Source organism: Coloeus monedula (assembly GCF_965178545.1).
Source record: "Coloeus monedula genome assembly, chromosome: 5".
In the NCBI taxonomy this organism is placed as follows: Eukaryota; Metazoa; Chordata; class Aves; order Passeriformes; family Corvidae; genus Coloeus; species Coloeus monedula.
In genome coordinates, this window is record NC_138785.1 from 72,271,800 (window position 1) to 72,285,770 (window position 13,971).

General features: G+C 46.3%; 1 protein-coding gene across 1 annotated transcript in view; it reads left to right on the forward strand.

The window, feature by feature from the left end:
* The window catches only part of ADRA1D (adrenoceptor alpha 1D), a 41,468-nt gene extending 33,013 nt beyond the window's left edge, over positions 1-8,455 (forward strand). Inside the window, exon 2 of the mRNA XM_082282091.1 lies at positions 4,043-8,455. Coding sequence (XP_082138217.1) covers positions 4,043-4,611 — 569 coding nt within the window. The 3' untranslated portion in view covers positions 4,612-8,455. The remainder of the gene's footprint in view (positions 1-4,042) is intronic.
* The last annotated feature ends 5,516 nt before the right edge of the window (positions 8,456-13,971 follow it).

Genomic DNA, 13,971 nt, shown 5'->3' on the forward strand with positions numbered 1-13,971 from the left:
TTTCAAATTTCATGGCGGGACAGCACTGGGACATGACTTTGTCCCTTTGTTTTTCCCACCTGCTCTTGTGTCTGCAGCGTTTCTGTGCCACGGACTATTCAGGACATGCTGCAAAGCCGGGACCTTTTAGAACAAAGATGCTTTTGCCAGCTAAGCCTGCTCATGGATTCTGCCTGTACACTGGGAGCCAGGGCCAGAATTTAGATTGGACTGGTTCCATTTGCATTGGTGCATTTTTCTTTTTTTCTTGTTTTGCTTTATTTTTTGAGCGGTGAACACTGGGACCAGCAACTCTCCGAACAATCCAAATGATATCACCTTCCAGTGAGTCATGGGGAGGGCGGGGTGGGGAAGGGCAGGCAAGGAAAAATCATGAGATTGTGTTAGCTCGAACAAGCTAAAAAAACGGGATATGTGTTTGGATATGTGAAGAGGAGATTGCATCCACTGCCACCCATCACAGAGCGTCACAGTTTTGGGAAGCATCCCCATGGCTCCAGAGATTTTTACCTGCCTGGTTTTCCCCAAATATGACCAGGGTAACATTAACTAGGAATAAAAAAATACAAGTATGAGCACGTACTTTATTGGCTCAGTTTTTGCACCACCAAAAAAGTGAAGTTCAATTTTCAGATCGTATTTAGTCTGTAGCTTCAGTCACTTTGCAAGGTTCAAACAGGCTTTTCCTGAGCTCACCTGCAGCATTCTTAATTTCTGAATGGTCCTGAAGATAATTATTTAGAATTACAATAGGACGTACAGCCCTTGCCCTGATCCAGCTCTGTCAGATTCAGATTTTGCAAGACGTGGGATGATCTTTTATAAAATGATGGAAGGAATAAAGTCCCCAAATGGCCTGTTAAGACCCCATTATTATTATTATTATTATAACTTTTGATGGATGTCCCCGAGGTGGGTGTCACCATCTCCTCCTCCCTCACCCCATGAGGTGTTGAGCTGGATGCCCAGGAGAGGTGTCCAGAGGGCTGATTTTGAGTGCATAGCAAAAACTCCTCTTTAAACAAGACCACGTTTCCCTGCTGGATTGTGACACAGATCCGACAGAAATTGTTCTTCCTGTTCTTTGACGTTGCCCTGTCCTTGCTTTGATGCTTTTGGGGCCAGATCACCAAAAATTGCTCTTACACCGAGATAACAGACTGAAGTGCTGGTGCATCACTCTGTGTTGCTGTTCCTGTTCTTTTACTCACATCCTCTATTTCTGGACCTTGGACACATCCTTCTGTGTTTCCTGAGCTCTTCAAATGTCCATCACTCAGTACTGACTTCAACTTATTTATATAGGAAATGTTACAAAGCCCAGACCAAAACCCTCAAAGTGTTGTTGTGTATTCGTGTATATGAAAGCAAAAGCTGATTTCTTCAGTTTTTTACACATTCCCTAAAAAAGACCCCTCAAATCCTCTTATGTGCAGCCTCTCAGTGCCCGTCAGAAGATTCTGATGCTCCAACATGTGCAGAGCAGCTGTTCTGGGGACTCCCTGCCTAGTTCTGTTCATCCCAGGGCAAGGAAATGAGGAAACTGTGGATGCACTCAGGACACGTCCCTTCCAAGGGCCATGCTTATTTGCATGGTAATGAGGATGGTAATGGGCCCCTTGTCTTCATATGTACACAAGGTTCTCACTGGGTGAAAACCAGCCAAAGCTGAAATTCAGAGGATTCATAGCTTCTTTTCCTTTTCAATTTGTGTTTTCTATCTGGATGCAAAAGACAAAGCACGTAGTACAGAAACTGCATTGTGCACTGAACTGCTAAACACCAGATAGAAATTATTATTTTAGCAACCATCAGGCTGTTTAGGCAAGCACCAATCTCTTAAGTAGCCTGGCTCAAGCAGTAATTACCAGTTGAATTTAAAAAGAGACCCTTCTTTTTATTTGCTTTGTTACCATAGTTTTTTGTTTTCGTTTCCTCTCTCTTGAAGCTAAAAAATGCTCCATAGAGCTGCAGCTCCTCTGAGAACCCAGAGCACGCTGCAAACAGGGTTCACAGCAGCACTGTGAAGAGTTCATGGTAATTAACCCTTTCTCCAGTGGGGAAACTGAGGCAGGAAACCACTCCCTGACAAGGGAATGAACAGGATTATATGTTCGGTGAAGTCCTTCACCTGCCTTGGTCCCATTCCTGGATGCATCCATGGTACCTGTAGGTCCAGGGGGGTGGGTTGGGGGCACTGTGAAAAAGGGGTTGGTCAAAGCCATGGTGGGATGAAGAATGGAGGAGATGCTACGTGGAAGGCAAAGGGGGATGGCCCCAGCACCACTGGGGTGTTCAAAGCTCCTGGCTGTCGCTCAGGGAGGTGTTTCTGATGGGGTTGAAATCAAATCTGGTGATTCCAGCAGCCCAGAACCAACCTGTAAAACCTCAGCACTGTCCCCAAGAGAAGAAACTCCTTTAATCTAAAACAGCCAAGGTGAGGTCATTCCTTCTATGCAACTGACCCCTGTGTTAAGGGAGCCAACAGGGAAGATGGAGAGAGACTGTTTATGAGGGTCTGGAGTGATGTGACAATGGGGAATGGCTTCAAACTGCCAGAGAGCAGAGTTAGATGGGATATTGGGAAGAAATTCCTCCCTGTGAGGGTGGGGAGGCCCTGGCACAGGGTGCCCAGAGAAACTGTGGCTGCCCCTGGATCCCTGGAAGTGTCCAAGGCCAGGTTGGAGAAGGCTTGGAGCAACCTGGGATAGTGGAAGATGTCCCTGCCCAGGGGGATGGGTCTGGATGGTCTTTCAGGTCCCTTCCAACCCAAACCATTCCATGATTCCATGATCATTGCTCCATCCAAAGCCACTGACTGCACCACCAGCAGCTGCTCATTAAGCTGCAAATGCTTTCATTTCCAGGAAGGCCCTGAGACTTCCCAGCACAGAGATGTCAGTCCTGCTCACTCTCCTTATTCCATGCCCCCTTCAGCACACACTGACAGCCAGCCTCAGCTCCAGCTCACCTTGGGTGGGCCTTCAGCAGATATTTAGGCTGCTTTCCCTGCCCAACCACCATAAAATGCTAGGATCTGTCTGCCTTCTCCCACATCCCCGTGATGGAGCTGCCCACGTACCTAATGTTGAGTCTGGCTGAAATTTCTCCACTTTTTAGGGATGGGTGTATGAAAGCTTTGCTGGAACCAGTTCTCTGAGTTTCCTGGAGGATGGTTTTCCTCCAGCAAACAGCCTGGGGAGCTTTTATGCAGTGTCAGTCACAAATTCCTGGCTCCTGGCACCTGTTTTACTGTTTTGACATCAGGCTTAGGAGTGCAGGGGAAAATAATAATGATATCTGGAGTTAATGTTATTTACTAAAATACAAATTAATGCTCCGTCACATGGTGGCACGATTTGTCATCCAGAGCTAAAATTAAAAGAAATTAAGGCTGAGTCAGAAAGTTATTTCAGATCCGAGTGGGGAATGCTGTGCCGAGGCCATGTGGGAGCAACACTGACATCTTCTGGCTCGAAAACAAACCTCCAGCCTTTTCACCAAGAAAACCCCAGGGAAACTCTGCAAAAACCTAAGGAGGGGCCAGGTGCACAAAAACGTTTTAAAGAATCAAGGACAAGCTTTGGGGCAGTGGATATTATGTGAGCCCACTTTAACAGCTCCCCTTAGCATCACCACAAAATCTGAACAGAGGGTGTGTGACACTGATGACCCAAAATACGTGTGAGGAGGAGGTGAAGGGGTGTTGTTCTTCTCTCAGTGCAGGTGGCAGGGCTGTATCCATACTTTTATGCTGAAGTCTGTAAGTCGGGAGGTGACAAATTACCTGAAAGTCACATTCCACTAGGCCAGGTTGCTCCAAGCCCCATCCAGCCTGGCCTTGGACACTTCCAGGGGTGAGGAGATACAGTTTCTCTGGGAAACCAGAGAAATGTTCCAGGGTCTCACCACCACCACACCTTCAGAATCACTTTTCTACACACCTCACCTCCCCTAGATTGGACTGACCACCACCATTATCGCCTTACTCTGCCACACCCTTCCCCTTCCTCTAACAGAGTTTCTTTTAATCTCTTCCAAGGTTCTTTCTTCCCATCCCTGAAGCCCTCCGAAATCGTCTTCAAGATCATCTTCTGGCTGGGATACTTCAACAGCTGCGTGAACCCCATCATCTACCCGTGCTCGAGCAAGGAGTTCAAGCGCGCGTTCATCCGGCTGCTCAAGTGCCAGTGCCACCGGCGGAGACGGCCCATCTGGAGGGTCTACGACCACCACTGGAGAGGGGCCTCCATCAACAGCTCAGTGCAGGACTCAGAGACAGACCTAAGGCCCAGGATTAACACCCTGAACAGCTCCTTCATATTTAACTCCTCCTTCCAGGAGAGAGCCAGTAAGAGGCGAACGCTCAGCTTCAAGGGCTGGAAAATGCTCACCCCTTTCCAAAAACCAGCATCCACCCAGCTGAAGGAGAAGATGAACAGCCTTTCCAACAAAATCCGGGGTGGCTCCAGCAAAGGAGGGGTGACAGCCACCTACAAGACAGAGGTGGAGTCTGTCTCGATCGGGATCCCTCATGATTTCACGGAAACCATCGACTACCAAACCCATGACTTAACAGACTGCTGTGGGCTGAGAGAAACAGATATTTGAAGCCTCTGGGGCAGCTGTCTATGGTTTCTTTAGAGGTATCCAGCAGAAACATGGAGGGATACCACCTGTGGGTCTGTCAGGCAGGCTGGAAGCAGCAATCAGGTATTAAATGCAGTTGCCCAAAGGTTATCCAAGCATCCCCCACGTGGAGCTCAGCCCCTTCTGTGGGATTATGGGTTCCTCAAATTAGAGCCAATGGCATATCCCATTCTAACGAGCCACAGCAGGAGGGGAAGGTCTGTCAAGACCCATCAAGGCAAGAGCTATCTCCTCCCATGGATGGTGGTCTTTGGCTTTGGAAGAAGCTGTGCAATTAAGGGAAACCAGGATGTCTCCTTTGCCTTAAAAACACCACCGTGAAATCTAACGGAAAGATTGAATCCCAAAAGTTGCCAACCCTGCCTTAGTACATGTGGTCATGTTTCCATCCAGAGGCAGCATCCAGGAAGGACACTGCCCAGCAGTAGCTGGCAGCTGATCCTTTATGTGGTGGGTTGGGAGCTTGTAGGTCCTGAACAGGAGCTCCAGACGAGGCCTTGGCTTTGGAGGGAGAGCAGACTCGGGTGTTCCCAAGCAGGGTGGAGGGATCCCGGCTCTCAGTCATCATCTCTGCAGTGGCCACAGCTTTGCCCCTTCCACATCACCTGGTTTTAGGCCAGAGGAGTATTCCAGGTGTGTACACTGCTGCCAAGGGGTGTACAGGTCTCTCTCCTCTCATTCCATCCTGTGAACCGTTTCCCCGTTCACTTTCCAGTGAAACACTTGCAACCCACCTTGCTTTAGTGAACATCCATCTGTGACACACAGAGAAACCAGCTCCTTTAGGTGTCAATCATCCCCAACCTTTCCTGTCCCCTTTTTGCTCTTGTTGTTTCTCTCAAAAAACGCAGGATAAAAATGCATCCCAGGGGCTTCACTCAGGACAAGAGGAAATGGCCTCAAGTTGTGCCAGGGAACATTTAGGCTGGATACTAGGAAGAATTTCTCCACTCAAAGGGCAGTCAGGGACTGGACCAGGCTTCCCAGGGCAGTGGTGGAGTCACCATCCCTGGAAGTGTTCAAAAGACATGAGGATGTGGCACTTGGGGACATGGTTTAGTGGTGAATGTGGTGGTGCTGGGTTAGTGGTTGGATTCGATGATCCAAGAGGTCTTTTCCAACCTTAATGATTCTGTGATGCAGGTCCTCAGCCAGCCTGTGCTGTGGCTCAGGAAAGGTGGGGTGGCTGAGTTTGGAAATTTGCATTTCTACTGCCCATAGAGTCCAAGCTAAAGTGGAGCTGAGGTGCAGTTGGAGCTCCCTTGAGTAGAGGGATCTTCTCCCCAGGTAGGGTCACACTCATGACCCTTCTCCCAAGGGGCTTCCCACATGCCTGATACATCAAACCTTTGGTGGCTGCCTACAATTGCCTTGGTTTTGTCCACTAACATGGTCAAAAGTAATGACAATAAAGGTGTGGTTTTTTCCCTGCTCACAGAGTGTGAGCACCTCTCAGGAGGGCACTGCGGGTTCCTCTGGGAAACTCAAGGAGCTGAAGCCATGACAAGCCCACCTTGGCCAGTAAGCTCACAAAATGGTCACCCAAACTCTACTTGGCCATGGACTGCAGGCACTGGTTCAAAATTCAGAGTGGTTTGATCAAATTTCAGATAATGAGCCCCAAGGAGCGACCATCAGGTTCAGCCATTAGCAGGAGACACGTAGGTGATGGAGGCAAAGGACGGATCTGAAGTGAGGTGCCTCAAGCCAGGGAACTAAAGAACAGGAATGTGAACACCTGAGGGGTGGAAACACGGCACTGAACGTGTCCTGGGTGGAACCTGCTCCACATCAGCACTGCCCCTCGAACCCATGAGGAATCTTTCATGAAAGTGCCTGCAGCACATCCAGCTCATCCCACTAAGGGTGGCTGCCAAAGGAAGATGAAAGGCGACCAGGCACAGCAGGGAAAATGTCACCTTTCTTTCTGATATTCTGGTTTGCTTTAAAGGGAAACAAAACAGGAGGGAAGTTGGACTTTTTTATTTTTTACTCTTTTGTGCAGTGCATATTGAGACAGGATACTGGAGTTGGCCCTGTCTCAACACCCTTTACTTGATGCAGGACTCCAAACTGGACCAATTATTGCACAAATACCAGCAGATTTTGTCCAGATATTTTCCTGCCAGCAGCAAATCCCAGCACTTACACTGAACTCAGACTCACAACTACCTGCATGTTCTCCTGCATCTGCAAAACCAGCCTGAGGCTGCCAGCTCTGCCCTACCAAAGCAGGGAACTTCCCAACACCCCATGGGAACTTCTGTGGGGAAATATATTTTTCTCCCCTGTTTCTTTGGCTTTGAAGGGAAGTGAGACCTTACAGTGATGATGTGGCAACATGAAAAGTCATTTTGTAGTGTAAGGACTGCAGCTGCCACTGTTTCCTGGGTGGTTTTGGGATCCTGGTGGGAGGCACTGGGGATGCGGCAGAGAAGGGACAAGGGAGAGTACAGTCCATGAATGCATCCATGACCAGACAGACAGACAGACATGCACATGTCACTGTGTTTATATATACGTGCCATTCCCAAAATACCAGGCATTGTCCTACAAATGGGCAAACATCCCTCTATAAATGAAGATTTAGCAAATGTTGGCAAGCAGTGCATTCCCATAAACGAGCTGGCATTGCTGCTTATACTTGTCCCTGATCTTTTCAATACACTTTTTTCTTTTTTCTTTTTTTTTTCCCAATACTGAAATATTTACATTTACAGCCTCCAGCCCCTTGAAAGCTTTGCCAGAAGGGGAAAAAAAAGATTAGTTTGGAGGTTTGCTGCCTCTCCATCCCAAGTCTTTACAGACCTAAAAGGGAGAAAACAAAGTATGTTTAAGCACAGACAGAACACACACACAAAAATGCCCAAATTCTGGCTCAGTTACTCACTGTATTTGATCTGGCCCCAAAAGATGCCCTGGAAGGTGCTGTAGGAAAGCCTTGAGCTCTGCTGTGCTACATTCAGGCAAAATACTTGGTTTTCACCCCAAAATTTCATTTGGCATCTTGCATCAGAAGCAGTGCCAGGACTGGACTCTGAGGCTGCTCATGCAGAGCTTCATTTAGAGGAGACAGGGCTGTCTTTGCTGGCAGGGAGGAAGGAAAATATTGTATGAAATATCACCTGAGTATCTGAAATTGAGCATTTCTCCTTGAATGCCTTAATTTCCAAGCTGTCCCAAGTTTGGAAAAACGGGCTCAGACTTTCAGGACGTAAATTCAGTCCGATCCCACAGACTTCCCTGAATCCACAAGGGTGTGACCAGCAGAGGGAATGGCCCTGTTCCTGCAAATTTGCCAGGCAGGCCATTTCCCAAAGCACCTGCACCTTGGTTATTTGTCAGATCCCACCTCACTGCACTGGCTCCGTGTCACAATTGCATTGTCAGACCTTGCTGCTCCAAGGAACCAAGAGCTGAGGGTGGAAAATGAGTTTTTCTGTCACTGGGCTCTCCCAAGTCCACGAGGGAAGGAAAGTCCCCATCAGCCTGAGCTGGGCTGCAGTTGGGTTGCATTACTATTGTTTACAGTGTGTATATAAGTGTACATTTTCTTTAGCAGAACATTGGAATTTTTTATGTATAGATTTTTATTTTTCAGCCCCAGATGTATTTATTAGCCAGAGTATTTCTGTTTTGTGTTTCAGGTTCTGCCAGATTGATGTAAGCTCTATGAAACAGAATGCACATATTTTTGTTTGTTTGTACCAAATACATGCACAAACCTGTCTGAAACGTTGCTGTGAATTGTTGCTGTGTCTGATTTTTTAAACAAGGGTTTTAGGGGATGAAGAAGGAAGGAAGAAAAACCTGAAAATTATCCACTCTTGCTTATTTCTCAATTTTTTTTTTTTTTTTTTTTTTTTTTTTTTTTTTTTTTTTTTTTTTTTTTGCAGTTTCACAAGGATAATCTTTCTCACATGGAAGAATTTATGATAAATGCAAGCCAGGAGAGGACACTCTCAGTTTCTTGACACATAGGGATGAAGGTGTTGCACCAGCCACATCTAGAATGAAGGTTTAAATTGGATATTGGGAGGAAATCCTTCCCTGTGAGGGTGGTAAGGCCCTGGCACAGGGTACCCAGAGAAGCTGTGGCTGCCCCTGGATCCCTGGAAGTTTCCAAGGCCAGGTTGGACAGGGCTTGGAGCACCCTGGGTTAGTGGAAGGTGTCCCTGCCCATGGCAGGGGGTGGGCATGAAATGATCTTTAAGATTCCTTCCCACCCAAACCATTCTGGGGTTCTTATATATATGATGCATATCTGAGACAGGAAAGGGAAAGACAAAAGAGAAAATCAAAAGGAGATACAATATGAAAACACTGGATCAATATTTGATAGCAGTCAGAGGTGAAAATTACTTTGGGGAATTTGGGGGAAGAAATGGAGAATGGAAGAGATGGAGAATGACCTTGAAAATACCTTTGCATCTCTGAATACATCTGTGACATCCATGGAATTTGACTGCTGTTTGCTTTTCTGATTCATCAGCTCAAGAAGGATAGACTGGACTTAGAATGAATCAAGGTTACAGGATAGTTTCCATCCAAAGAACATTTAAATCAAAGGGCACTCTGATGACTGAGAATTCAGGTCTGTAAAACCAGGAGTGGTGGGGAGAAGACAAGTAGTGAATGAGTGTTCACTGCCTCTCATTGTACAAGACCTAAGCGATATCATACCCAATTATCAAAATGAACAGAGTGAGGTAATTCTTCACACAGCTCATTTTTGAACAGTGGAACTCATCACCACGAGATACTGAGTCTGTCTGTAGGGGTTAGGAGAGCAATTAGGTGCCTTGGTGACAGATAAACCCATCAAGGGCTGTTGGAAATGTTTATATAATCTCTGAGCTGAGAAACCCCTGAAGCAGCAATTGCTGTCAGCTGGGAGGATATTTCAAGGGATATTTCACTGTTGGCTTTTTCTTTCCCTCTATTCCTCTGAAGTTTCCCTGGTCAGAGAGGGGACTCAGCTAGAATGACTCAGGCTCTGGGAAGGTCCAGCCTTCTCTGTGTCCCCTTCCTCCATGCCACAGTTGTATCCTGCATTTCCCTGCCCATAGGCAAAAATGAGAAAAAAAAATGGAAAACTCAAGTTTAGTCCCAAATGCACATTCAGTCATCAAGGTCACAGGATTTGGCCATCCCTGCGTGCCAGTTCCTGCTGGGAAATTTCTTTCGCCACCCAGAAATTGAAAACCATCCCCTCAATAAACTGACTTTTACAATCTTTCCACAGGACAGGGATTGTAGCTGGGACTGGGAGCTGCCTGGAGGTTTCCCAAGAAACTTCAGCAATCCTGTCAAAAAGTTTCAATTTTTGTTTCCACTTTCAGACCCCTAAGGGTCCCTCCCTGGAGACTCACATCACACAGAGTGACACTAAGGTCACTGACAAGTAGGTTTGGGGTTTTTTGGTACCTTCTGTGGGATTCAGCTCATGGATTAAAACATTTCCACTCCAGTGAGGTGTCCGTGTAAGAGCCATGTTTAAATTCCATTAGAGAAAAAAAATAATTAATTCTGGATTGAATATGGGCATTTCATGCCATCTGAGCCATTCCAGGCTGTCCAAGACATCTGCACAGGTCAGGAAACAGGACAGAAAACCTGATGTGCAAAACTGGCTGAGGATCAGAAGGACCTGGGCTGGGAGCTGGCAGCAGAAGTAAATGTTGGGCAAAGAACAGACATAAACTGAAAGTCTGATCCCTCCTTTTCTCTTGGGAAAAGAGGACACAGGATATTTACTCTGGTTGAACTCATCACCAAAAGTCAGATCAGGATGGACCACACCACCCAGTCACTGTGACATCCTGGGACACAGAGTCCTGCCAAGACGCCAGGAGGGACAAATCAGAGATTGTAAATTACACTGAGGTCCCACGAGGCCATTAAAAAAGGGTTTATAGCAAAAGTGTTCAGTTCTATTCAGTTCAATAAACCAAACTTGCCCAAATGTAAAGATTTCCTATGTGCAATGCTGGTGGATAACAGATGTCTTGAGGTTTGAGGGAAGGGTGGAGGCATCAAAAACAGGTTTTATGCATTTTCTGAGAACATTACCTGGCATTTATTATGCCCAGATCTCCGATTTTATTTTTTATAATACAGCCTCAAGCAGGACATTTCACAGAGTTTGGAGATTGCTGGACTTTCTTCACCTCTCTCCTTTGCCTTCAAAAAGTCTGAGGCAAGGAGGGACTCAGCCCATGGAAGTCCAGCTGACCATGGCTAAAAATCTCACTAAAAGAAATCATTTGGGATTTTCACAAAAGATCAAGGCCCGATCCAGCTCCTGTGCTGAATATTTACTCTTCTTTCCTCCACAGCTGCTGCTTTCTGGATGGAAAAAAAAAAAATAATTCCCTGAGGGCTATAGATGATTCATAAATCTCACTGAAATGTGACCATAATTAAGCAGCAGCAGCACTGCTGAGAGACAGAGCACTGCCTGTTCAAACTCCTCTCCTCTCCCCTGGCAGATCCATGGTTGCTTTAAAACCTGACAGAACAACTAATGGATCAGAAATTTGAGTTCAGATGTAGCAGGAGAGTGCTTTTGAAAAGAGAAGGTCCCAAAGCTTAGCCCCATCTATGGCCAGGAGGCTTCAGCTGGAATCATTAGGAGAGGAATAGAATGTTCTTTCTCCTTGTCAGTGGAGACTTCCCATTCCCAAACTTTGCAAGAGGTGTCTGAAATTCAGAAAACTGACAGGAACACAAGAAAAGACCCCCCAAAGCCCTAAACCCAGCACATACCAAGCAAAACAAAAAGTTAAACTATACTTAGGCTGAGTTATCCCAAAAGCTCTTACTCATCTGCAAGTTCGAAATTGGAATTTCTCCACACATCCTCGGGAAAAGGGAATGCCCTTGGGTAGCCCTGTTTTTCCCACAGCAAGGTGGTTTTTATGGGTTTAAAAGGTTTGCTGCCTTGACAGCACAGTTGTTAATATGAGAGTAAATTGCCATTGTTTTATGCATGTTTATTACTCCAGTCCTCAGCAGATGATTCACGGTGCAAACCCAGTTTCACTCTGATTGCTGTGGGGCTCTCATTTCTCAGCTGTTTCAGAGTTTCAAGCTTGAATGCTGCTTCTTAAAGCTTTAGGGGACAGGGGAGGGGTGCTGACAGTGTATAAATGGGTTTTTATACAGGTACCTCTATTTTCTGTAGGTACATAATACATATGTATGTATTGATAGATACATCTGCACTGATCTTCACAGAAACACACACAAATACATTTAGAATTTATCCTTCTAACACTCTTCTTTGTGCCTACTTCAGCCCCAGACCGTGTCCCATGTCCTCCTCAGACGACCCAAAATTCAGTATGTTCAGTGCAGCTGCTCAATCACCACAGAAGTGATGCAGAAACCGACCATGAGCTTTCTAATATTCCATTACTGAAGTCAGTTGCCCAGAGAGGATGTGGATTCTCCATCACTGGAGTCCTGGCAAAGGTTTATCTTGGGTGGCATTTCAGATAGGATGGATCCTGCTGCAGTTTGAGGCTTCTGGGGTTCCTGTCAGCTGTGCATTCCGTATTCTGTACTGTCCCATGTATTTGCTCTCACCTCTTTTTTAGGGAGCTTCGTAAAAATAGGGAGAGAAACTTTTTAATGAGGAGGTAGTGGTAGGATAAGGGGGAATGGCCTTAAGCTGAAGGAGGGCAGGTTTAGATTGAATATTAGGAAGAAATTCTTCCCTGTGAGGGTGGGGAGGCCCTGGCACAGGGTGCCCAGAGCAGCTGTGACTGCCCCTGGATCCCTGGAAGTGTCCAGGGCCAGGTTGAACATACTCCCAAGGAATTAGAAACTGGTTTTTTTTACAATTTTTGTGACTTGGCCATCTATTTCTGCTTGCACAACAGGTATTTATCCCACCTCCAGCTTTTCAAACTGAGCAAAGATGAGTAATTGTGCCAACAAACTGCCTGTGAAAAGGAATAAACACACTCCTGCTGATTAATTTACCAGGAGACGTGATTTAGCTTTTATTTCCAGTCTCCACTTTCTCCTATCAGCCTCTAAATGATTGTCTTTGCTCTGGCACAGTGCTACTCCTGAGAGTCTTACAGGCTCCAGCTGATCCCATCCTCCTGGGGTCTGGGAAGCAGGACTCTGTCAGTCAGCAGGCAAAGGATGAGAAAATCCACTGGCAGGGAGATGAGGTCAGGGAAATTAAAAGCAAAATGAGCACAGGGAGTAATTAACAAACAGAGCAAAATTTCTCAAAAATGTGAGGGGAGGGGCTGAAATGCAAAACCTGGGAGAAAAGAGAGAATTACTTTGCAATTCGCGGTCCGCCTGAGGGAAAAGTAACGGGTTTGATGTAAAAATTTTCTCTCCTGCCCTGCTTATAGAGGAGGTCAGGCTCAATTACCAAAATATGCTGTCTGCTCTTAAAAGTAAACGTTTTTCTGCCTGACTTGGCAAGTCCTGCTGAGCTTAAAGTAGAGGCCAGAGATTGCACCTGTTTTGCAAAGGAGAAAATGCTGTGCTGAGGCATCTGCCACTGACCTAAAGGAACCTGAAAAGAAAGGTAAGAACTCCTCTCCTCTCCTCTCCTCTCCTCTCCTCTCCTCTCCTCTCCTCTCCTCTCCTCTCCTCTCCTCTCCTCTCCTCTCCTCTCCTCTCCTCTCCTCTCCTCTCCTCTCCTCTCCTCTCCTCTCCTCTCTTTTCCAGCAATTTATTTAATTTTTACTTTATTTTTAGCATCCATTCTCTTTGAATTTTTCTTCTGAGGGCCCCCTCAGCTATTTTTGCTGCTCGATATTGGCCAGACAAGTTATTTTTTTCACCCTTTTCATTTAGGTATTTATTTTGGAAGGATTTATTAGCAGAGAGAAGAACCTGACTGACAGCCTGAGAGGTCTTTCTCTCACTCCACCCTCACTTGAAACCAAGGAATTGGATTTTGACACTCAGGGCATGCAAAAAATGGGTCACCAATGGGCCTCAAATCACTGGATATTTCTAATTCCTTTTTCATCCCACATCTACTTTCAGGATCCAAGCTATCCTGTGGCAATAACTGCTTCCCATCTGCTGTCCATGGATGTGTGTAATTAATTTACAAATTACAAACCATCATGTCCAGCCTCACCATCTCTTTTCCGATGAAGGAATCCTGTCCCAGAAACCCCGAATGGTTTGTGTTGGGAGGGACCCTAAAAATCATCCACTTCCACTCCCTGCCATGGGCAGGGACACCTTCCACTATCCCAGCTTGCTCCAAGCCCCATCCATCCTGGCCTGGAACACTTCCAGGGATGTGTATCCTAGCCTACCTGAACAGGAAGTTTT